Genomic DNA, 23,793 nt, shown 5'->3' with positions numbered 1-23,793 from the left:
TTATGTGTTTGTAGTCAAGAAAAATTTATATGTTTGTGGCCAATCCTTTCGATAATGAAATGTCAACCACAAGTGCTAGAAACATGAGTTTTCGCTGTTCGAGTCCAAATTATATGTAGATTTGGCAGTTTTCATTCAAATTAAAAAAAAAAGTCTTTATTTTTCTATTCCTTATTTTAGGCGTCACGTCGTTTTGACCCTATTAGTTTAATATTGCCACTAGGATGTTAAGATTGATACCTTTGTGAAAGGCAACCAGTAGAGGAGTTATGTACCTAGGTATAGCGTGTTAACGGATATTTGAGTCACTTTGCTTTATTCTGAATGATAGAACCCAGTGGCGTAGAGAAGGAGGAGCCCAGAGGGGCTGGACCACCCCCAAAGAGGTCCGACAAAGTACTTTGGTACTTTGATGTTTGTAATTTTTTTAATATATTTTTATGTTTATATATTTTTTGTTTGTAATTTTTGTATATGTACCTATAACAGCACTTGTTCCCCCTAAACACATATCCTGGCTACGCTACTGATAGAACTTATTGTAAGCAACTTCGAAGGTTTGTGGACCTACAATGAGGCTATCCGGATATGGAAATATAAGAAAAAAAAATTGTATTTGGTATCATTGCCACAAACTCACCCCAACATTCTATATATTAAAATACTACATTTATGTGTTTAAAGCAATTTACTCCCTTTAAGAGACTTCTTGTCCTTTACTTGTGTCCGTAAAGGGACTTTCACAGATATAGTGAGAAGTGGGAAGAAGAATCACGCTCATATTAGAACTGTGAGCTATGTGAATAGTGCAGGTTTAGTTAGTAATATAATGAAAAAGAAATTGGTGATATAAAATTAATTATTACCTGAAGTTCCCAGTTGCATCTCAACCACATCACTGACGTTAGAATCATCAGAAACATTTTTCGGATCAACACTTCTACCATCTGCTGGGTTTCCAGATTTTCACAACATTGCATTTTTCATAATGATTCTTCATTCTTAGAATTAAACCAACCATTTCTTTCTTACACGTTTTGCAACGAGCTCGTATGGATCTGATGGAGTTTGAGTTACTTTAACAAATTTGTTTAAAATGATGGCGTTTTTTCTTCCCGTAAAACTCGTGTTAAACGATTCCAAGTTATACGGAGACTGTGAGAACCAATATGTATTGTATGAACGCAGGGGCGGATCCAGGACCGACTTCTGGGGGGGGGGGCGGTGGGTTATCATACTGCTACTTTTAAGGGCTCCAAACTTTAGGATGGGTTTTATTTATATATAAAAAATAAGAAAATTTCGTCTTCTGGGGGGGGCGATTGCCCCCCCCCCATGGATCCACCCCTGTATGAACGAATGTCTGCGATATTTTAATTTAAGAACCGTAATTTAGCAAATAACTCTGTTTGTTTCCCTAATACAATACAAAAACATCTTGCCAAGATATTTTTTTTTATTTATTTTTAAATATCAGTTACTACAAATGGTCCAACCTTCGACTACGACAATGTCTCACGAGTTAACTGCTAAGCATTTGAATAATATGATAAACACTAAAGACAAGGGAGAAAAAGACAAAATAAATTGAAGATCACCACATTGACCTGCTGTAGCCATGAGAAATCAAAACATTCACATGGGAAGAAAGTAGTCTTTTGAATGGGGAGCACTTTTTGGTATTTTTCTTTTCCTCTGGCAGATTTTTTTTTACAAAAAGAAAATAAAAATAAAAATATGTTTAAAACAAGCTTTAAAAATACATGTGTTTAAAGCAAAATGTTTAAAACGTATATAAAATTTGTTTTAAACAAAATCAATTCTTTTAAAATAAGTTTTAATCATTTGTTTTAAACACCCGTAGTACAAACTTTTCTCTGCGTTTATAATCCTTAAAGAGTACGAAACAGCTTATATTTTCTTTTTTAGTGTCCCCTTCACTGCATGATCACGTTGCGATATAAATTTGTCAACATCAGTGTTTCTCAAAGTGTGGGTCGCGACCCATTGGTGCGTCGTGGACCAGTTTTTTGGTGGGTCGCGAGAAGTTTTTCCTTTTAATTATGAAAATTTTATTTGAGGTAGAAACATATGTTGTAAAGTAAGTTTCAGGAAATGAAAATTGGAAGTGTTTGTTAATGAGGTAAAGAATAAGTGGTTACTCAGAGCCTTGCCCTGTTCTACAGTCAATAGAGATGCTGGGTTTTGATGGAAAGAGAATGGGTGAGTCAAAATCTGTTAAGGGATACGACATTGCGTTGGGAATAATGTTAGCTCTGTATTACCTTTATATGGAAAAATTAGAAATATGATTTACAAAATTTAATTGGTTTGAAATACACCACCATTGCGTAGAACGACATTGTGTATTTGAATAAAAGCAGGTGGGTCACAAAATACTTTTTAATATTTAGTGTGGGTCACGGCAACAACAAGTTTGAGAACCACTGGCCTATAGCATTTTGCCTCTGCTGTCCTCCTTATCCTTGAGAATTAAATCAGAGGTTGAAACCTGAAAATATGTGTCCTTATTTTCTTTTATTTAATTTTCAAAGCAACACAAGAATATGTGAATAACGAATTTTAGTTTTTTTAATTATTACTATTATTATTCTCTTTCAGGAAGCAACCATTTTGGAATTGCTGGATACTACAGTATGCAGGCTATGGACCGTGGGCTAATTGTACGTATGATTCAGTTATTGATACGTAACAACCAAGTTCTTAATGCATATCCGCTAAATAGAACGTTTTGGTTTGCTGAATGATTAAAGCGACCATACGTCCCGTTTTGCCCGGGACAGTCTCCTTTTAGGGACGTTTCCCGGCCGTTCCGTCAGTAAATGGAAAATAGTAGTACTTGTCCCGTTCTATGCAAGTGAAAGAAGAAATAACAAACCCAGTACCTTTACTTCTTGTAAAGACATTAATAATTAATAATAACAAAGAGGCAAAAATTGGACCGAAATTCCCAACATGGTCTAGAGTTCGCAGTACTGCTCGAAAGAGAGCAGAAATTTTAACAGGTTTTTTTTTTTTTTTTGAACAAACTTCATTTTAGCTAGGGTAAAAGAGCAATTGCAGACAGCATCATGTCCTACTATATTATAATTTAAATGCTGTTTATATTTTATAGCTTATTACGTTATATTACAATATAAATCATTCCAATATTAACAGGAACTAATTTGCGCACTGATCTGTTTCTCATTTCTCATGATTTTTAAAAGGCCCGAACCTGTCCCGTTTTCAGCTTAAAATTTTATAACGAGGCTTTATGACGCATGGGAGCTCCTATCGAGACTCGAAACCCGCTGTTCATGCAAAGAAGGCACGAGATGAACTTATCTGGTCAAGACGGAGCTTAATTTGAACATTACTACCTCCTAGTTTGTTAAGTTTATGACACATTATAAATAAATACATTGACAAACAGATACCGAATAGCAAGATTCGTATTTCTAATAATTAAGAGTTCCGCTAATGCATGTCTCTAGGTTCGCTGTCTACCCACTTAACTCCAATAGATGGAGCTAGCGTGCAGTCAGCTTGTATATTTAAAGCTATTGTGATGATTTAATTACAATTTAAAAATGAAAAATGAAATGAAATATTTAAGTTTTACGTCCCACGGTTATGCCGGTTAGGCTAAAGGAGACGGTGATGATGAGAGATGAATGAAAACGATGGAATGAAGAAAGTGGGAGAACCCCGGGAAAACCCACGAGCACGGTGTTTGTCCACCACAAAGTCCACACGGCGCAAGCTGGGATCGAATCAGGGACCCCAAGCACCGGAGGTGAACGCTCTACTACTGAGCCACCGCGCCCCCTTAATTGCAATTTAAGTGCACTGTTTCAATTTATTTCAAAATAGAATAAGGACCGTAACTATGCTTAGACTTCAGCAGTAATATTTGTGTAACTGCAAGTTGGTACGGAATTTTTAAAAAAAGAAGAAGTTGAATGTAAAGAATTTAATCTTCTAGGTAACATGATTTTAATGTATGGCGTAGAGCATTGGTTCTCAAAGTGGGGTCCGTGAGACCTAGTCAGGGGGTCCGCGAATCCTAAAGGAACTCACAGCTGTTATGTAAGAAGTACTTTGTAGCTATGGGGAGTACGAGTACAAAACAATAACTATTCATGATATCCAGTGCTCAAGAATTACATTGATTCTTCAAGTGAAAAACTCTCTGCCAAAATGCACAAAACACTTGTAAGACACTTGAGAGCACTAGCTGCAAGTTTTCGAGAATGTTTCTGTCCCATAACCTGGTAAGGGTTGGATTGAAAACTCTTTCACTAATGTAGAAATCCATTATATACAAGGCATGAATCTCTCTTAACACAGAACAAGAACAGCTATTGGAATTATCCTGCGATACCTCATGAAAAAACGTTATCAAAGAAAATGAACTTTGTAGCTTTTGGTTGCGTGTGCGTTGTATAAAGAGTTGTCTAAAAAGGCATTGCAACATTTGATGCCTTTCCTTACCACTTACTTATGTGAGCAGACCTTTTCTGCTCTTTGCAGTATTAAAACCTTAAAGCGAAATCGTCTTAATGTGGAATCTTGCCTAAGATTGATGGTGACAAAACTTATTCCGGATTTCAATGCAATTATGAGAAAAACAGAAAGAATTTCATTCCTCACACTAGTGACCAGAGTTCGAAGTGAGACGGTATGCGGTGGTATGCCATACCGCTTCTGGTTTTTCAGCGATGAAGGCATACCATCTCTGTTTTTTCAATGATTAAAACATACCGTCACTGGAAAATAGACGCTAAATACCTTTAACAAATCTATTTTTATACACAGTAATTGACGGATAGCTTTGCACGTTGAAAGATTTTATTTCTTATGTAGAAATAATTTCTAAATTGACAACACCGACGTTACCTTTTGTTTTTAAAATGAGGTGTCATTAAAGAAGTTCACTTAGTTTATATTTTGATGCGCCATGTTGAATTGTTTCTTTCTTACGAATGTGTAGTATTCTTGTCTTAATGCATATAAATGGCATGTTTTGAGGATAGGCAGATTTATAGGTTATCTGCTATGGGAGCGGGTCTTCCGGGGATTTGGAATACCCCACAGTTGGATGAGTGACCTGGAGTTTTCCCATAGGAAACTGTTAATATCCTCATTCGGTTTTTGAGCATTTTCGTGTATAATTCTCTATAATACAACATAAGGGGATATGTTTTTTTTTTCAGAAAGTTGTTTGCGGGCGACCAAAGTCCCTGCATATTCCCCCCTTCCGTTATTACAGAGAAGCTCTCCAATGATTTTCAATCATTATGTAGATAGAAATGCAACATACCCTCACTGCATTTCAACATTTAGATACCTGGTATGTCGATTCAAAATCATAATAAAACATATCGCCTCTGCTTTTTTCCCATTTCGAACACTGCTTATCAAGTGGATTTCCTAAGAAAGAAAAGAAAGACAAGAAAAGAAAGAAAAGAAAAAAAGGAAAGAAAAGAAAGAAAGAAAAGAAAAGAAAGAAAGAAAAAGAAAAGAAAAGAAACAAAGAAAAGAAAGAAAGAAAATGAAAGAAAAAGAAAAGAAAAAAGAAAAGAAAGAAAGACAGACAGACATTGAGTTTCAGTCTTGAAAGCTACCGTGTTTTCAATTGTAATTTCACTCACTAGGGAACATTCATGTATCTTTAGAATAAATTACTTATTGCATTATTTTTCTTGATCTTTTCTTGTCAGTGGTAATTCTAATTAGTATATTTTTTTAATACCATGTGAAATTTCAGATAGCATTGCAAAGAGGTCCGCAGATCGCTTTCTGAATAAACAGGGGAGTCCGCGTTGTCAGAAAGTTTGAGAACCACTGACGTAGAGCAAGCTAAGGAGTTGCGGAAACAACTGGTTATCCTTAAATCCAATAAAGCAATTGTAATTGAGAACATCTTTTAAGTGTCAATTATGGTTGATAATTATGTATTTTCTGAGGATTCAGCAATACTTTTATCAGACAGTGACTATGTGTACGCTACACACAATAGCTACGGACAAAGAAGCCTTGGGAGGAAACCAAAAAAGCACGATAAAAGAAATCACATCTATTGTGTTTACAAAAGTGACAAAACTTTAATAAAGACGACAATGATCAACCCTAGAACATTGATAAGGACAAAAATTTGGAGGGGGGGCGATAGGAGCAAGATATTCTCTTGTGAGCTTATTAATTTGAAGTATTAGCACACGACACGCGTATTATTTATCTATGATTACTCAAACTGGTTAAGAGATAAGTTGTAAAGTAATCTCCCTACTCGACTCATTGTTTTTGTTCTTTCTTCCAGGGCATGGCCTTTACCAACACTTCCCCGCTCATGAGTCCTACAAGAAGTAAGTCGGTACGTATGGACCACAATAAAACTCTTTTTTTCTTGCTTATTTCTTTTTTTCAGATGAGATCTTCAGAGTAGAGAGTGTTTTACCAAAAAGAACTTTCTTTACATAAGGCTTGACCAATAGTTTGACGGTTGTTTGTAAATTTTGACGTGATATGAAAGATTGGAGACTTCTTGCATGATTAATGTTAATGAAGACATTTAGTACGGTGTGAATATTTCGGAAGTCAATCCTTTTAAATTATATTACCTGTCTTTAGGTGATAGGGTACAATCTTCATTATTCGATTAAAAAGCTACCAATAAAGCTTTTAACTTCGTTGTTTGGGGCGTTTGTTTTATCAAACCTGGAGGCGTTCTAGAACACTTTACATATGCTTTCACGTCTTTCTGTGTCGAGAGGGTCTGATGATATCATTACTTATTATTATTATTATTTTGTTAAGTGTTATTATAATTTTTTTGGCGAGCTTACTTTTGCACCCAGAAGATTGAAATTTTGCACACACGTTCAGTGCTTCCTTAATATTTTTCAGATCTCTGCGTTAAAACAGGAGGGGGCCAGAGGGACAAAAAGGTAAAAAAAAAAAAAAGGAAACTTTTATAACAAAAAAATCCCTTTTTCCTCGATTTTTCTACCTCAGATATATGATGGAGACATATGAATGATACCGTTTGAAGTCTGTTCTATTCTGAAGAGAATGAGGTACGAACCATGATTCTAGAATCAATAGGGATGATGCTGTAGCTGCTTGACTGAAAGTCTAGAATGTACCTTTTTTTTTTAAAAAAAAGCCGTAATTTAAAAGGGTTAAACTGGTTTATGAAGAATAGAATTCCACTGAAATAACTTATGTTCTAAGTGTATATAATGCAAAATTTGAATAGACATGATTTTGAAATGAAGTACCTACATTTTGCTTGTTTTGCGAAAAACAGCAAAAAAAGGTTACTTTTTTTTTATAATTAACATTACTGTTAAAGATTTTCTTTTCTTTTCGGCGTTAATGAACACAATGAAACTTTTAGAGGACTTCTAATATTCTACAATATTATTTATGTATAAGGAAAAATAATATCCAAATGAGGGATACAGAGTACTGGTCGTCAGTAAAGTAATGAGACTGGGCCCGGTAAAAAGCATTTCCTACATACTGTTGAAATTCTTGAAAATAGTCTTTTTGGGCATCGATACACCGCTGCCAACGCGATTCTCACGCAGTAAAGGATCCATGGATGCCACCTGCCGTAACCTCTTTCAGAGTCTCTGTGACAGCCCGTTGGATGGCGGGAACATAATCAAAACGGTCACTTTTCAGGTTTCTCTTGAGCTTTGGGAACAGGAAAACTCAGTTTCGAACTGCTTCAGGAAACGTGAACTCGTCGTTGTTTTTCACGCATGTTCAAATTTTCAGAAATAATTTTGTGAACCGTTATTTTCCACATGTTAAGGTCCTCGGTGGTTAATCTTACACTCAAACGACGGTTGGAGTCAAGGCATGACCATCCGAAAACCGAACCACGTATATTAAATACCACACGCAATATAGCAATCATGCAGATGGGCCCCTTATAGAAAATTTTCTTCGGGCACCACTGACAAGGGAATAAAGGAAGAATTCATATCGAGTTGGAACGTTGTGCATACATCAATCGAAAGCACTAATGATGCTGATTAAAAATCTGTAATAAAAAGTTTCCACATAAATGTATTGAATTAGTTATGCCGATTTGTCACTTTTCGCAGTTTTCGCACTTTTTCACGTTATTTCAGTTCAAATCGCTACCAAACTCATACAAACGACTAATTCACGCACTATAAATCGTTTGGAAATGTTTTTGTTACCCATATTTGAGGAAACATAACGTTTGGAGCATAATAGAATCAAATGTATTAGTTGACATAAGATGTGCAGTAATGATATTTAGCACATACTCAGGGTTATCAACAACAAAATGGTTCAAGCAAAAAATGTCTTTGCAACAAGAGCAACGGATTTCACAAGTTTCTCACAATGCTTACAGTTGGCGACACCAAACCTGAAACCAAATTTGCTTGGCGAATCAAAAGCAGGATATTCACTAGTCTTATAACCAGCTTCAATAAATGCATATTGATACAACCCAATGTATCTTGGCGAACTCATCTGATTGTGTAGAATCGAAGCAAATATAATGCGCTGGTCTCGTTATTTTATACCCGTCAAGTTCGAGTTTCACATAGTGTTCAAGTTTCTTCAAATAATGTTTCCAAACTCCAAACTCATATACGTCTAACGGCTGACAGAATCGCGTGCAGTTTTTCGGGATATTCTCAACCTTCACCATTGCGCCATTTGGGAAACACGCGGCAATTCGCGTGTGGTCTGTAAACGGACCCCAATGGTCAAATAGAACGATATTTTCTTTGTTCTGTAAAATCGCTGCAGACAGCAAGTCTTTAACAAACTTGTCGCGGCCGTCATTTGTCATGATGCCACTTTTCGATGCATCAAGCACTAGATTTTCGGGTTTGATCATTGTTTCCCACACCCTTGGCCCAAATTTTCCGCTAGACTCTTGGGGTGTTACCATCATTTTGTCATGAAAAACTCCGCTCATCACAACTATTGACAACATAGTGAAAGAGTGGGTTGTAGCATTTGTTTCCTGCACAACTTTTTCAACTCTATCTTGTCCTTTGAACGCCAGAGTGCGATTTTCTGTCATTTCATATTGAACACCACTCTGATCGGCATTCATAACGTTTGCGGCAGCGATGCGTTTTTCATTGATTGTGTTACTGATGCGGGTCGCAAATTTGTCTGCTTCCGTTTTCAAAACCTCCTGATCTTCGAAGCAGAGCTTCGTCACGCGTGTCGTGATTCGGCGGCTGGTAATTCCACGGGCTTTTTTTAAACTGCTGTACCCACCAAGACGAAACCTCAAACGAATGAGCGAAATTAAGTTTGGTGGCATTTTTCATCGCCCAGATTCGTATGTCGTCGTCGTGAATGGGATGCCCAGCCGCAGCAGTTGCGTTGAAATCGGCAAACGTATCGTCGCTTATTTGCTTCAGCTTCAATTTTCTATTGCCACCAGATGCGAATTGTCTTTTCCACGCACGAATGACAGGCCAATCTGGTGCCCAAGAGTGTTTCTTACGGATGGCAGTAATTTTTTCTGCATTTGTCTTGCGGTGTCCATTCACAATCAAGAACCACCTCATCTCGTCGTCTGTGTATTTCCGAGTGTCTGAATTTTTCGGATGATCTGCTGATGTCGATGGTTCATAATCAGAGTCTTCATCCAAAATCGAACAGCTCCTTCGTGATGTATGTAAATGTGCCTTGGTGTATCATCGTCAATCACGCGAAAGTCTGTCAAAACCAAAGTTTCTGAAATGACATCGCCTTTTTCACAGCCTTCAATAATCATGTCACAAATGGCGGATGCGAAGTCAATTTTGTTTCACGTTTGTTCAGCAGATTCTTCCGATTCCGCTGGATATAGTCGCTGACTTGTTCAGTTACAATTGCCAAGACGTTGGCAATATTCATTTGCGGCATTTTGCACCTTGACTTAACAAATTAACAACATTTGAGTACACGTCAAAACAAGCACCTTGTTTTCTCGGCGAGAGCACACTGACAACTGTTCGCGTGTGTTTAGGCATGGGAGAATCGAAGTTGTTGCGCACTTTACCGCATAGATGGAAGTACCACACAGGGACTTTATTATGCGTACAATATGTCTTATGATGCTTTCTCACTATGTATTTCACATAGATGATTAGCTAGATGATTAGCTTTAGAAGGTAGCAAGCTCTGTGAGTTGAGCTCATCGTTTTGTTTTCACCTACTTAACTAATGTGAAAAGTAACAAATCGACATAACTCATTCAATACATTTATGTGGAAACTTTTTATTACAGATTCTTAATCAGCATCATTAGGGCTTTCGATTGATGTATGCACAACGTTCCAACTCGATATCAATTCTCCCTTCATTCCCTTGTGAGTCCAGGAGATTTTTCATTTGCCCACACTTTTGTCCAAACGACTTGTCTGCTGTGACAAAAACTCAAAAACAGCTTTTGCGCACGCATCTTCGTGACTGCGTTACAGCTCGGACACGACTGCTGTCCGATTCGTTGCTTAGCTTAGACTCCCCACCAGAAATCCACCCGCTGGGGAAAGCACTGCTGCTGAGTGGTGCAGGTGCGACCCGCGACAGCCAGTCTCATTACTTTACAGATAAACCCTGTATGCCATTGGATACATCTAATCGAGTTTTAAAACGTGATATAGTGAGTATAAATCTTCATGTATAATTTTCGAAAAAGTAGAAAAAAGATTGTACTGTTAACGTAAAACTTTATGCCGTATGATACCCACATGACATATTGAACTGAAACCGTATTGAGGATCAGTCTGAGCAAGACGAGCGTACTGGTTATTGATGTGGATAGAAGTAAAAATTATTATAAACTCTAAAATTCTAATTTTGTTTAATTGTGGAATTGTCCGAAGGTGAAACCTCAAGCTCAACAAAATAACATTATTGACGGAAAATTTTGATGCTTAGTTTTAGAAAAAATTGCGAATAATATTTTTGGCGGGAAAAAGTATGTTGCTCATTGCCAATAATAATTCATACTTTTTACTCTGTTCTAACCATCGTTTATGTATTCTAATGTAAAAATACACCGGTAAGTTTCGGTTGTTCTTTGTCTTTCGCTAACAGTGACACCAGATTTATAACAACGATACTTATAATCCTAGTAGTGATGTATTTACTACTTTCCGGTTTCAACTAAGTGAAACAATATAAAATAAGTGAATAAGAAATTTTTATTATCTCTTTTAAAGTTGTAAAATATTTACTTCTATTTTGTGCAGGTTGCTTTGGGAACAAATCCTATCTCAGTAGCTGCGCCAGCCAACGCTGGTGATAGCTTTGTTTTAGACATGGCCACTACGGCAGCTGCTGTTGGAAAGGTACGTCTACTTCTCACATTTTCAGCTTAGTCCTATTTTTTATTCTAGATTGTCTCCATTTCACGCTTTGACCACTTTTGTCTCCGAACTTATCACCAGGGAAAGGTTGCACGAAGTAAATAATTTCACTAGCAAAAAAAAAAAAAAAAAAGGCCAACTTATGAATCATCCAGCGAAAAGGGACTTCACGGTTGGCCAGTACACTATCGGGGAGGACTCTAATTGTTTGTATTTACTTATTTATTTGTTTATTTTTTAGTTTGGCCACCCAACTCCATTTACCTAGGTACACAACATTATGTTGATTTAAAACAACACCGTTAGCGTAGTGACATCTGATAGCATGGATGACAGACTGGGACGTTTGTTGTTTATATACAGAATATTTCGGCGTTATGCAGAGTCGTTTTGACATATGATTAGCATCATACTAAAGATCTGACTACTGCTGGAAACTTATGCTAGTCGAGCTCTTTAGTATGGCACTAATCACGTTGCAGAACGACTCTGCATAAGGCCTTTTATGTCTAAGTTTCGATCTTATGAAGGGAAACACATACACACAAAAAGGAAATACTTTATTCGATCATTCAACCAATGGACACAATAAACTTTACGTGACTTCACTGAAGCTTCCAGATGGTCAACCCTACTTTCTTCCTCTGTCCTTGGGGTAATAATATTCCAGGGGCCAAAATGAGTGGTTAGTTCTAGGGGTTGTAAATTATGATATCTGAGTATCCTATCCGCAGGTAGAAAGGTTGTAGGCGATCTACTCTAAAGTCACTAGATGGGATCACCAAGTTACTAGAGCAGGGGTAGAGTTGCCAGTTGCTTTCCTTTGAATCAAACAGCCTATGGCAAATTGAAAATTAAGGGATAGGATACAGGAATGTGTTCAACTTACGATTACGAATACAATGGCTTCGTTATACGGGTAGCCAGTCACGAGTACACCTGAATTACTATTCCTTTATATAAAGCCCTCTTGCTCCTTGTACAGACAATGAAGGCAGAGTCTTCACGGAGGATAACACACGATGGCACTGTATTTTGCAATATCCCGCGCATGGCTTTCTTTGGAACGATGTGCGATTCCTAACTTCAGCCACCCAGCTTACGTTGTGCTTTGTGGCTTTTAAATACCCTTCTGCTTGCGTGGAGTGTTGAGGATCCTAAATCCACTCCACCTAGCTTGCTTGGAGCTCTGTAGAGATCGTTCCCTAAGATGCTCAGGCCTTAAAATACCTCTCTTTACCCAATATTAGTAAACTATTTACATTAAAATAATTTTGCATTACATCATTTATAATAAAATTCAATAATTAAAAGCGTTCCCATGTATAATTTATCTCTATCTATGCTTTATCTATGCCTGCATAAGAAGAACTTTATAATATTCAAACACGCCCAAATAATTTTAACCAGAGAGTTCCTGCCGTGCCTCTGCGACCTTAAATAATCATTGTCTTTTATATTTCTCCAACTAAATTATGAAGTCAACAGTTCTTTAATTTTTGAGTGTTTGTGTGTTGCAAAAACAAAATATGTCTTAGTTTAGCGTTTCTTATCTAAAACCCGGTTTTCTTTAACATTTTTCTAATCGTTGCGTTACTGGTTCATTCGTTGAACCCTCTGGAAACAAATTCACACAAGGAAAGGCGTCAAATTCTGACTTCCTTTCAGGTGGGATAATTAACAATTCATATCTCCTTCAAAATTATTTGGTAGAAGATGATCCGAACATATGTGTCAAGTTTCAAACTTCTACTGATCTTTTCTTTCGCAGTATGATGTCCACTTCTCCATCAATTTAGCATTCTTTTGGGAACAATTTTCGACTGGGAGAGAGAGAGAGAGAAGAAAATTATTAGGCCGTAATATGTCTTGATGTCAATATATAAAAAAAATAGCTTTATTATGTTTAAGTATTCGTGGATATTAACATACAACTAAATTCAATGTCTTTGTAGCAAGAAGGTAGTATCGTAGGCAAATATGGTTTAGGCGAAAGAAATGAAAGGGAAGAGGGACTGGTGAATGTCTGTGGACAGAATTCACTAGTAATTGGGAACACTTGGCTCAATCAGCACAAGAGAAGAAGATATACATGGAAATCACCAATAGACAGCGGAAGATATCAGATAGACTATGTTATGATTCAGGACAGGTATCGGAATAGCTTAACGAACGCGAAGACCCTTCCCGGGGCTGATATTTTCTCTGATCATAATCTTGTGCTGGCCGAAGTAGATATTCAACTGAAAAATGTAGGCAGAAGAAAAGTAGGCAACAAAGTATCGAATACTCAAAAGTTGAAAAACGAGGAAATAAGAAATCTTTTCGTTGAAAAATTCGAAGGAAAATGTTCAAACGAGGAACGGATAGGCGCAGGTAGTAACGCACGGTGGGAACATATTAAACGTTGCTTACAGCAAGCTGCACAAGAAACAGTAGGTTACCGAGAACACAAAACGACTAAGAAACCGTGGGTTAAGGGCAGATGTTGCAGAAAATGAGATAGAGGAAGACGTGGAAACAGGTTGATACAGAAGAGGACAGAAATATGTATATAAAGTTAAATAATGAATTACGAAGAGAAACAGACAGAGCGAGGGAAGAGTTTTACAAAAGAAACTGCGAGGACATAGAAGAATAACAAAGAGTTGGAGAACATGAGGAAATCTACAAGAAGGTGAAATCTATGGAATTTCGGAGGAAACAAGGGGGTATTACGATGCTAGTAGAAAATAAGAATGGGAAGGTAGTCAGCGAGAGAAATGAGGTCATAGAAATGTGGAAAGTATAAGTTGAAGACTTATATGAGAGTAGTGATAGACCATGTAGCCTAAATGTTGAAGTAGAAAATGAAGTAGGCGAAGATGATAAAGGATTTAATATTCTTCGGGATGAGTTCGAAGAGGCTATATCCGAGATTAGAAATGGAAAGGCAACCGGGGTAGATAATATACCAATCGAATTTATTAAAAATATGGGAGACAAGGGAAAGAAAGAATTGTTCCGACTATACAGTGAAATATCTGAAACAGGAGAGTGGCCAAAAGACTTTCTGAAGACCATTATGATACCGATGGCTAAGAAATCGAATCCAGAGAGATACGAGGATTATAGAACTATTAGTCTCATATCTCATGCAGCTAAAATTTTGCTCCGAATACTGAACAGAAGGTTATATGGAAGAACAAATGACGAAGTTGAGAAGGAGCAGTTCGGGTTCAGAAGAGGCAAGGGCACAAGAGATGCTATTGGATTATTAAGGGCAATCGGTGAAAGATTTATAGAAAAAGGGAAAGAGGTGTATGTTGTATTTATTGATCTAGAAAAGGCTTTTGACCGCGTGAATTGGGAATTGTTGGGAGTTCTGACAAAGATAGGGTTGGAATGGAAAGATAGAAGACTCATAAGAAACTTATACATGAACCAACGAGCAGGTGTTAGGATAGGGGAAATACTGACGGAAGGGAGTGCAATTGGAAGGGGAGTTCGAAAAGGATGCTGCCTTTCGCCAACACTATTTAATGTATATCTAGAAGAGATAGTGAAAAACAGCCTATGTGATGATGATTGCATTTCGGTAGGAGGTAGAATGATTAGATGCATAAGATTTGCAGACGATATGGCGCTTGTTGCAGAATCTGAAAAGAAAATCAATAAAATGTTAGAAAAAATGAGGAAGGGCTTTGAAGAATATGGGATGAAAATAAATGTGAGAAAAACAAAAACCATGTTTATTTGAACGAAGGGGTCTGTGTCAAATATAAAAGTGGGAAGGGAGAAAATAGAACAAGTGAATGGTTTTCGATATCTGGGTAGTATTGTTAGTAATGACATGAAGTGCGAACGTGATATAAAAGAAAAGCCTTTAGGAGGAAGAAAAGGCTGTTTTGTGGGACCTTGAATAAAGATTTGAAAAAAAGACTCATAAAATGCTTCGTGTGAAGTGTTGTACTGAATGGGGCGGAAATGTGGACATTACGTAAAAGTGATGAAAATCGACTGGAAGCCTTCGAAATGTGGGTGTGGAGAAGAATGGAAAGAATTAGTTGTTTCGAGCGGAAAACGAATGAGAGAGTGTTAGAAATGGTGGGTGAGAAAAGAACACTTTTAAATATTATTAGGAAGAGGAAGAGAAACTGGTTGGGACATTGCCTAAGAATAAATTGTATCATGAGGGACATCCTAGAGAGTATGATGGCGGGAAAGAGAAGGAGGTAGAGAAGGAGACTACAATTAATGGATTATATAAAAACATAAAAGATCAGACGTGAAGACGAAGAGGTTAGTGGAGGAACAAGGAGCATGGAAGCTTCTCAGCTGCGGCAAGTGACCTGCCAATAAGGGCAGAATACCTACGATGATTATGATGATTATAGCCTACAACGGACTGCAGCCAGCCAGGTCTCCTGTTGGTTGGCTTGTATTTGGTTCAGAGATGGGGTGAATCACTGAGTCATGAGTCAAGATTTGTGAATGGCTCAGTTTGTCGTGTGTCAAATAAACGTCACCCACTGTGACTCAGCCCCCACCGACCCACTCTGCTCAGTGCATTGTACACAGGATCTTCTGAACACTGATGAATTTGTCTACATTTTACTTTCAAGGCCTCCATCTTAGTTCCTTTTTCATTTGTTTCTGTTTACTTATCAGAGATGAGTATATCTAAGTGATAAAAGAACTTCAGGCACTTTTGGATATTGATATTTGTAATTGTAATAATAGCAATAGGACTTACTACTTGGGTTTCGAGACACAATCGAATTTTACACTTTTTCCCCTTTACGCTGGCCTACATTACCTTGATTTGATACTTTCAAATTTCATCCTGTTTTCCACTGAAAACTATCTGTAATTCAACAAGAAAATAATTATATATGATAATTAAATTGAAATTCATCGTAATGTGGCCTATGATAAATATTTCACAATTTTGTATCGTAAAGGTCAGATCCACCGGTATCGTAGCAAAGCGGTGCTTGAACGGTTGATCGTAGAAATTCGAACTCCGATTAGTGATAATTTTACAGTCTTGCTTTATTACAAGTGTAAAGTCTTTAGTCAGTGGAGAAGAGGGCGTAGATCATGAGTCAGTGTTATGACGGTGAGTCACGGTGGGTCAGAATGGATCACGGTGGGTCAGAATGGATCACGGTGGGCGGTGGGTCATGGACCAAGTTTTCATTGATATATGCCATCTCTGGTATGGTTACTATACTGAGAAAAAATTGTATGTGGCGTACGTAAAATCGTATGTTACTTTTGTAAATCCTGTAGTTTTTGAACTTAACGTACAGCAAACGTATAACTGAAAGAGCATGTTTTGTAATACTTTCTGCATAAGTGTTCCATCTATACGTACTTTCAGTATGAAACAATATAGGCGATCAGGATCTCACATACAAATGGACGTATATAAATATAGCTGATGAAGGTAACATAGTATATTTATGTAATATAAGGAAGATTGTTAAATGTCAGACATCCTGCAACGGCATGATGTAACATATAAGGTCAGAATCTATGTAGCATATTGATAACGTATGCTCCGTACTGGTTTCTGTAGTAAGCAAGAGGATTCCGTATATTTGTACAACATTCCGCTGTCCGGAGAACGGATTTGTCTCAGAGTATAACCTTGTATATTCCCAGGGCGTTCATCAACTGCCTGAATTGAAATCGCATAAGAGTAAGAAAATGAATTTAATTTATGTTAAGTAAAAATGTTACCGGAAATCTCTTAAAATATTCTCCTATTTCTATTACTATAGTTTGAGTTTGAAATCAATGGGAAACAAATGGATGAACTCACTTCATCTTGAAAGAAAAACCCATGTTTGCGGATAACTTTCTCATGATCACACGAGTTTGAAGAAACATAGAGTGTACTTTCTTACTAAATGAGGGAGGAACGAAGAAGACTGTAAATAATTCGTGAAGTACGAGTAAAAGGGAATATTCGGAAGAGAAATTCTCTCGTGATAAACATCCGAATCATTTATATGAAGAGCATGTAAAAGGTAACGGGACTGCTTACATGACAGGAGACAAAGTAATGATATGAAGTTGATTTGAGAGTAGTAATAATAGGATCCTTTTAATACTCTCGTCTGAGCTTATGCAGAATGCTCTTTTGTTTAATTTTCTTGCAGCTAACTGGTTTCTTATAATGCCATCAATAGATGCCATGGAGAACTGTATGACGATTCCAATTTCCTAAGTGTTGATTCTTCGGTTCTTGCTCAGTATGTATAATACCTATGATATTCACGTGTGCCTGATCGTCCGATTCGTAAAATCTTTGCCAGCCAAAGATTCTTGCACATAGAGGAGCACTATCTCCATAAGTTTCTATTATTTCGTATGTAACTCTATTGGTCTTCTATAGCCTGAAACAAACTTTGATGGCTACCCTATTCTCCAACTTTCTATGCAACAAAGGAAGCTTGCTGAACACCACTTGCATGTGTTTAGTTTACGTCCTGTAATTAGCATCGAATTATTTGATTACTTTGCAAACACATGTGAATATTTAGACATATGGTTATGCTACTGGAGAAACACGTAAAGGGTTCTAGAGAAGTTTTGAAATGCAGTTTCATTTATTTAAGAGTCTTCATCCCGGTGAAATTAAAATACCGCTAATTTTACAGTAATTATGTGATATCTTCAAATAGATAAAAGATAATCGAAATGTGGAACAAGAGCGCCCTAGACAATATTATTTTACATGAGAAACCGTTATCACGACTCACTTATCTGCTTTCGATTTCCAGCCATTTTGAAAATCGGCATTTATTTTGGCGTTTCTAAACAGCTGAAAACGGAAAGCCACCAGGTGACTTGTGATAACGGTACCTCACGCAAAATAATATTTTCTAGGGCGCTCTTGTTCCATATTTCAATTATATTTGATCTTTTTGAAGATATCACTTAATTACTGTAAAATTAGCGGTATTTTGATTTCGCCGGGATGAAGACTTAAGTTTTTCAAAATAATTTGCACCACATCCAGCACACACACCCCATCCTCCGAAACTAATCGTTAAACCAGATCTTCCAAGTTTCACTACGTAGTAAGACGCACTCGTTGTCCCAAACCCTCAGAAGATCCTCATCACTGGAATACCGCATTCTTTCAGCTTCATTTTCACATACGGGAACAGCGCAAAGTTGCAGGGAGCAAGATCTGAACTGTAAGGAGGCTGCCAGAAGTTTCAGTTTTGTAGTGCTCAAATTTTCGGTGCAGGCTTTCGTTCGGTGAGCTGGAACATTGTCATGATGGAGGAATTAGATGTCCATTCTTGAATTTAGTTGTAGGTTCTTCATTGATTCGATGACTTGAGGCAGGCACTGTTCAGTATAGCAAATACTTTAGACATAGCAAGGACGAGAGACTATCATTGTTAATGAATAGCTCAGCTCATCGACTTGGTACAGCGGTTACGGTGCAGATATGGACATGTCTAATCATGCACCAAAAAACAGACTCGTACGGCACATGGTTGCGTCATATTACAAAACTTTCCTAGTACTGTATCCTTTCTATATCAAATCTAGGACTACATTCATCTTTGATTTAGAACATATAGGAATAAAATTGGCATGTTAGAATTATATCGATTGCTATCAATTTAGTGTTACTATTTATTAGTACAATTATGTTATATATTTGTTGCAGTCTTTTGTAATGTCTGCTGCATTTGTAGATTGAAGTTCATAAACGCCAAGGTATACCTATTCCAGAAGGTTGGGCACAGGATAAAGATGGCCACGTGACAACGGATGCCACCATTGCCTTCGAAACTGGGCATCTAATGCCTCTCGGAGGATCTGAAATCACATCAGGATACAAAGGATATGGACTGGGCTTACTGGTCGAAGTATTCTGTGGAATTCTTGGAGGTATGGAATAATAACAAGTTTCCTTTAACGTATAATGTACAGTAAATGTGGTTATAGATTTTTAAATGCTTTTAGATCTTCCATTAGCACTCTAACATTAACTTTACGTTAGCCAATCAGCATATATGATCATACCGACGGTGCGCGAATTCTCTTGTAAAAATGGAAAAATAAAATTTTCAGCATTAGAAATAGGGCGAAGCCCATCTCGTTTTGTTCTGCGAACACTGGTTTTCAAAGTAAAGCGAGCGAAGTTCCTCTTCACTCGAGTTAGGTCTTGGTGTGTCTGAATACTCCTCCGATATGCCTCAACAGTTCTTAAGCAAATTTGACGTGGTGATTTGAGAGCACGCGCTGAGTGTCGTAAAGGTTTGCATGTCCCGGTCGGACATACTATTGAGGAATAATCACCGAAAAACGGCATGTCCATATACTTATCATTGGAAAAGCATTTGGCGCACGAAATATCATTGTAAACAATGGAAAATTGTATTAGAAATAGGACGAAGCTTTTCATTTTGTTCTGTGAACAGAATGTTCTAAAGCGAAGCTAGCAAAGCTCTTCTTTACTCGAGTTAGGCCTTGGTTTGTCCGGATAATCCTCCGGAATCCCGGAACAGCTCTTAACCAAAATTGACATGGTAATTTGGGAGTCGGGCAAAGTGTGGTAAGGTAAGTTTTAAAACGTTTATTATTTTGTGTACTTACAGTCCAGAATTGAAGTTCAAATTCGGGAAATCTTTTCCATGTACGTTAAACCTTTCTGGACACCTGCCGTTTTGCAGATATTAGATATATTTTTTTAAAAATAGGCCATAAATTGGGGTGCGTGTTATGCAGTGAAGATAGTTGTAAAATACGCAGTGGAATATGGAAATAAGAATATGAACATTTTGTTTCATTCTTTTAAATAATGTGAAATTGAGGGGTGAGCTTTACAAGGCAGAAAATACAGTACCACTGATTTAGGTACATCAGTGAAGATCTCATACATCTTAATCAGTGTTCTTTGTTATTAATGATTTTACAGGTGTTTTGTTAGCAACGAAATGTAAAACACATGAAAGTGACAAGTACACTTCTCGACGTTCTATAGTTTATTTGAAAGAATGAAATAAGGAGTTTTATAAAAATTGAATGTTTAAAGATGTTTTTTCTATCATATCTAGCATTTGTTTATACCACTGGAATAGAGCTTTTTTCTTACCTTTCCGTTATGATTATAGCCAATAGAAAATTAGGCTACCCAAACCAAAAACCAGATTCACGGTTAAAAGGGAGTTTCCGCGGTACCGTATTTTTCAACTTTTTGGGGTTTAAAACGTAGATTTTGATGAGCTGTGTCCAATGGCACCACTTTTGATTTCTTGAACCGACCGTTTCAAGGTCAAATTAGAGGTCAAAAATGAAAAGTTATGGCCCAGTGACCAACTGGAACAAAATGAGGTCATTTGATTTCTATTCACACGTACACTTAATAATTGATATACCATTTTCCCGAAAATTCAATTTTGATCCAGAAAATTAACGAAAATCCAAGATGCAAAATTCCAGATTTTTGTTAATTTTCGGGGTCAAAATAGAATTTTCGGAAAAATAGAACATTTGTTATTCATGTACGTGTGAATACGAATCTAGTGACACCCATTTCGTCCCAGTCGGTCACTGGTCCGCATTGCCCATTTGACCTTGAAGCGGTCGGTTCCAGAAATCAAAAGTGATGCCATTGGACACAACTCATCAAAATCTACGTTTAAACTCAAAAAAGTTGAAAAATACGGGGCCACGGCAACTCTCTTTTGATCCAGATTCACCTGTCCCCCATAATTTTCTGATTTTTGCATTCTTTTACCCTGAGATGTAGAATAGTTTCTGGATTTCGTTTATGTATTATATGTTGACCGTATATTCTTTATTCTAATTTGTTTCTCTTCGGGATGGATGAAAAACTAATTAGGTGCCACTTATGGACCCAACGTGCGTCGATGGATGAATACAGAGAGAGTGGCTGATTTAGGACAATGCTTCGTGGCCATCGACCCTTCGTGCTTCGCCCCGGGATTTGAAGACCGCCTCACCGACATGTTGAAGTTTCTTAGAAATATGGAACCAGTACGTATTCAGCAATTAATATATACCTTTCTTTGAATGCTGTTAATCTTCTACTTATTCCCTCAAAGCTAGGTAATAATAATCACTGGGCTTGTCAAAGGTTATTTATATTCTTGTGTCCTGGAAATATCGAATAGTAACGTTATAATTTCTGGTCATCGGTCTGTTGATTGGTTTGATGCAGTGTTCTATTGATTTCTGTCTTGTGCCACACATTTAATTTTGTTGTATTTTTACTTCCATCCATCTTATATTATTTCCTTGTTAGATTTCAATCATGGCCTTCCTCTTGTTACTTTTCATTCTGCCACTCCTTCCATGGCCAATATTCGTCCATCATTCTTGTTTGCCCATGACAGGACAGTATTCATACACATACATATGTGCGCAAACTACCTCTGTCTGCCCAACTGCCTAATGTATCATTTTGCTGATCTTCATAGCCACATTTAACTAGTTTTGTTATCACGAATCACTTCCCGCAGTTTCTGCATATCTTTTTGTTCCGTTCCAATTGTTAGAATTCGATTATCGATCAGAAGTTCTCACCCTTGCCATCCGTACACGACGTGGAATTCGACAATATGCAAAAAGACTTTTTATTTCCTTTTGATGTCACGAATCACCTCCTGGAGTTTGTGCAGATCCCTGTGCCAATTTGTTCTGTCATGGGCAAATAAAAATGAAGGACAAGTATTGGCTATGGAGGGAACGGCAGAAGGTAAGTATATCATATAAGTTCATCCAATCTAGTGATGCCACGAGAGAGAGAGAGAGAGAGAGAGAGAGAGATTTTCGTGACGAGAGACAGCATTTCCACTAGACATGTCCGAAACGAGACAGACCCAAATCTAATCTCGTGGGTGGCACTAAACTAAACTCATGCGATTCTCATCAAACTTAGCATGGTAGTAGATTTTCAAATGCTGTATAAGCAAGATATAGTCGAGAGTATCCACCGCATACTCTCTGCTCAATCTCAGTAATTAGAGCATACTTTTTGCTTCAAGGCGTATATCATTTCTGTTTACTTATTTATTTGATTGGGCCATATCTCCAGTGATAAAGTGACTATATCACTTTCTATTCTATACTACTCTTAACTGCTGTTCAAGTATACCGATCATCCGCTTTTTCTCACTACTCTGCAATCACAAAATATGTTAGATAGGATTCAGCATCGAGGCTATATGAGACGTGGACGTACAGCTGAACGTGGAATCTGAACTACATGAGCTCCCTCCGGGTATCGAACCCTGGTCTCCTGCGTCAAAGACACATATGCTAACCATATATCTGCGAGGGAGGTAGAGAAAGAAAACATGTAAAGAATATGTGAGTTCTGCCTCCGTCCAAATTCCTGTGATGTTGATCAGTGAATATGACCACGAAAGCATCGTTTAAATCTGATATTAGCATTTGCACTCTAAGTTCTCATCACAATTATCCTAATTTCTTTTGAGAAAATTTCTCTGTTTCTTCCGGGCGCGATTTTCTCTGTTTCTTTTGAAAAAAGGCTGCGACTTGTTTGCTCCTATTATCCCTTCTTATCTTACTTCTCATGTAACAGACCTCCTCTACCGCTTATTTTAAGTGATCCATTCTGATCTTCATTTTTCTTGTTATTTCTTTTCTTGTAATTTCAGCTCTTGTTGATCATCTTGAATTTGCTGCAAAGAGCACCTTCTGTATTTTATTTAACTTTAGTTCTAATTGTTTTCTCTCCTTGTCTCCCAATAGCTCAACATAGGAGTATATAAGTCGAAGGTAACAAATGGGCAGGCGGAGTGACTGTAGTTTACGTAGTAAGCCATAATGCCACACTTTATCGAATGTTTTTTCTAAGTCCAAGAGGACTAGACAGGAGGGATCTGCACATTTAAACATTTCTGTTCACGAAAGGCTGTCGTGGCCTTAATTGCTTGAATGTAGAGATTAAAGAAAGTGTACTGGGTCATATTTATGAATGTGTAACACAAATTGTCTTTTTTAGTATGGTTGATTACGTTTTCCTCTATTCTGCGCTCCATTGAAATGGTATAGACAGAATCGCTAGACACTGATTATATCTGCGTTGATTCTTGTGACTGATGTTTAAAAAATCAAGTACCAAACGAATATTTTAACAGATTTGAAGCACAATATTTAAAAATACTTATTAATATTAGTGTAATATGTCACTCAATTACATGTATTATTATCATTATTATTATTGCTGTATCCCAGTTTAAACTGGTTTCTGCTTAATAACCTAACGGCCATCTCTGACAAGTACAGATTATTCGAAGAGTTCTCTTTCTCCAAAGAACTTCCTGACCATGACAGGTGTCTGTATTACTGACTTTTGTAGATGTGTTAGATGTTTTCCGTTTATCTGCTCCAGTTGTGTCAGAGTGCTTTTTTTTAG

The 23,793-nt window shown here is 37.2% G+C and overlaps 1 protein-coding gene across 1 annotated transcript in view; it reads left to right on the top strand.

Annotated features, from left to right (window-relative positions):
• LOC145683160 (putative oxidoreductase YjmC) overlaps positions 1-23,793 on the top strand; it is a 73,840-nt gene that overhangs the window by 37,907 nt on the left and 12,140 nt on the right. Inside the window, exons 3-7 of the mRNA XM_081754526.1 lie at positions 2,623-2,684; positions 6,326-6,379; positions 11,256-11,354; positions 19,079-19,274; positions 21,232-21,386. Of these exons, the coding sequence (XP_081610652.1) occupies positions 2,623-2,684; positions 6,326-6,379; positions 11,256-11,354; positions 19,079-19,274; positions 21,232-21,386 (566 nt within the window). The remainder of the gene's footprint in view (positions 1-2,622; positions 2,685-6,325; positions 6,380-11,255; positions 11,355-19,078; positions 19,275-21,231; positions 21,387-23,793) is intronic.

The sequence above is a fragment of the Thermobia domestica genome, chromosome 1 (genome assembly GCF_964235325.1).
Source record: "Thermobia domestica chromosome 1, izTheDome1.hap1.1, whole genome shotgun sequence".
NCBI classification, from domain to species: Eukaryota; Metazoa; Arthropoda; class Insecta; order Zygentoma; family Lepismatidae; genus Thermobia; species Thermobia domestica.
The sequence above is the reverse complement of the archived record's forward strand: the minus strand, read 5'-3'. Positions and strand labels throughout refer to the sequence as shown.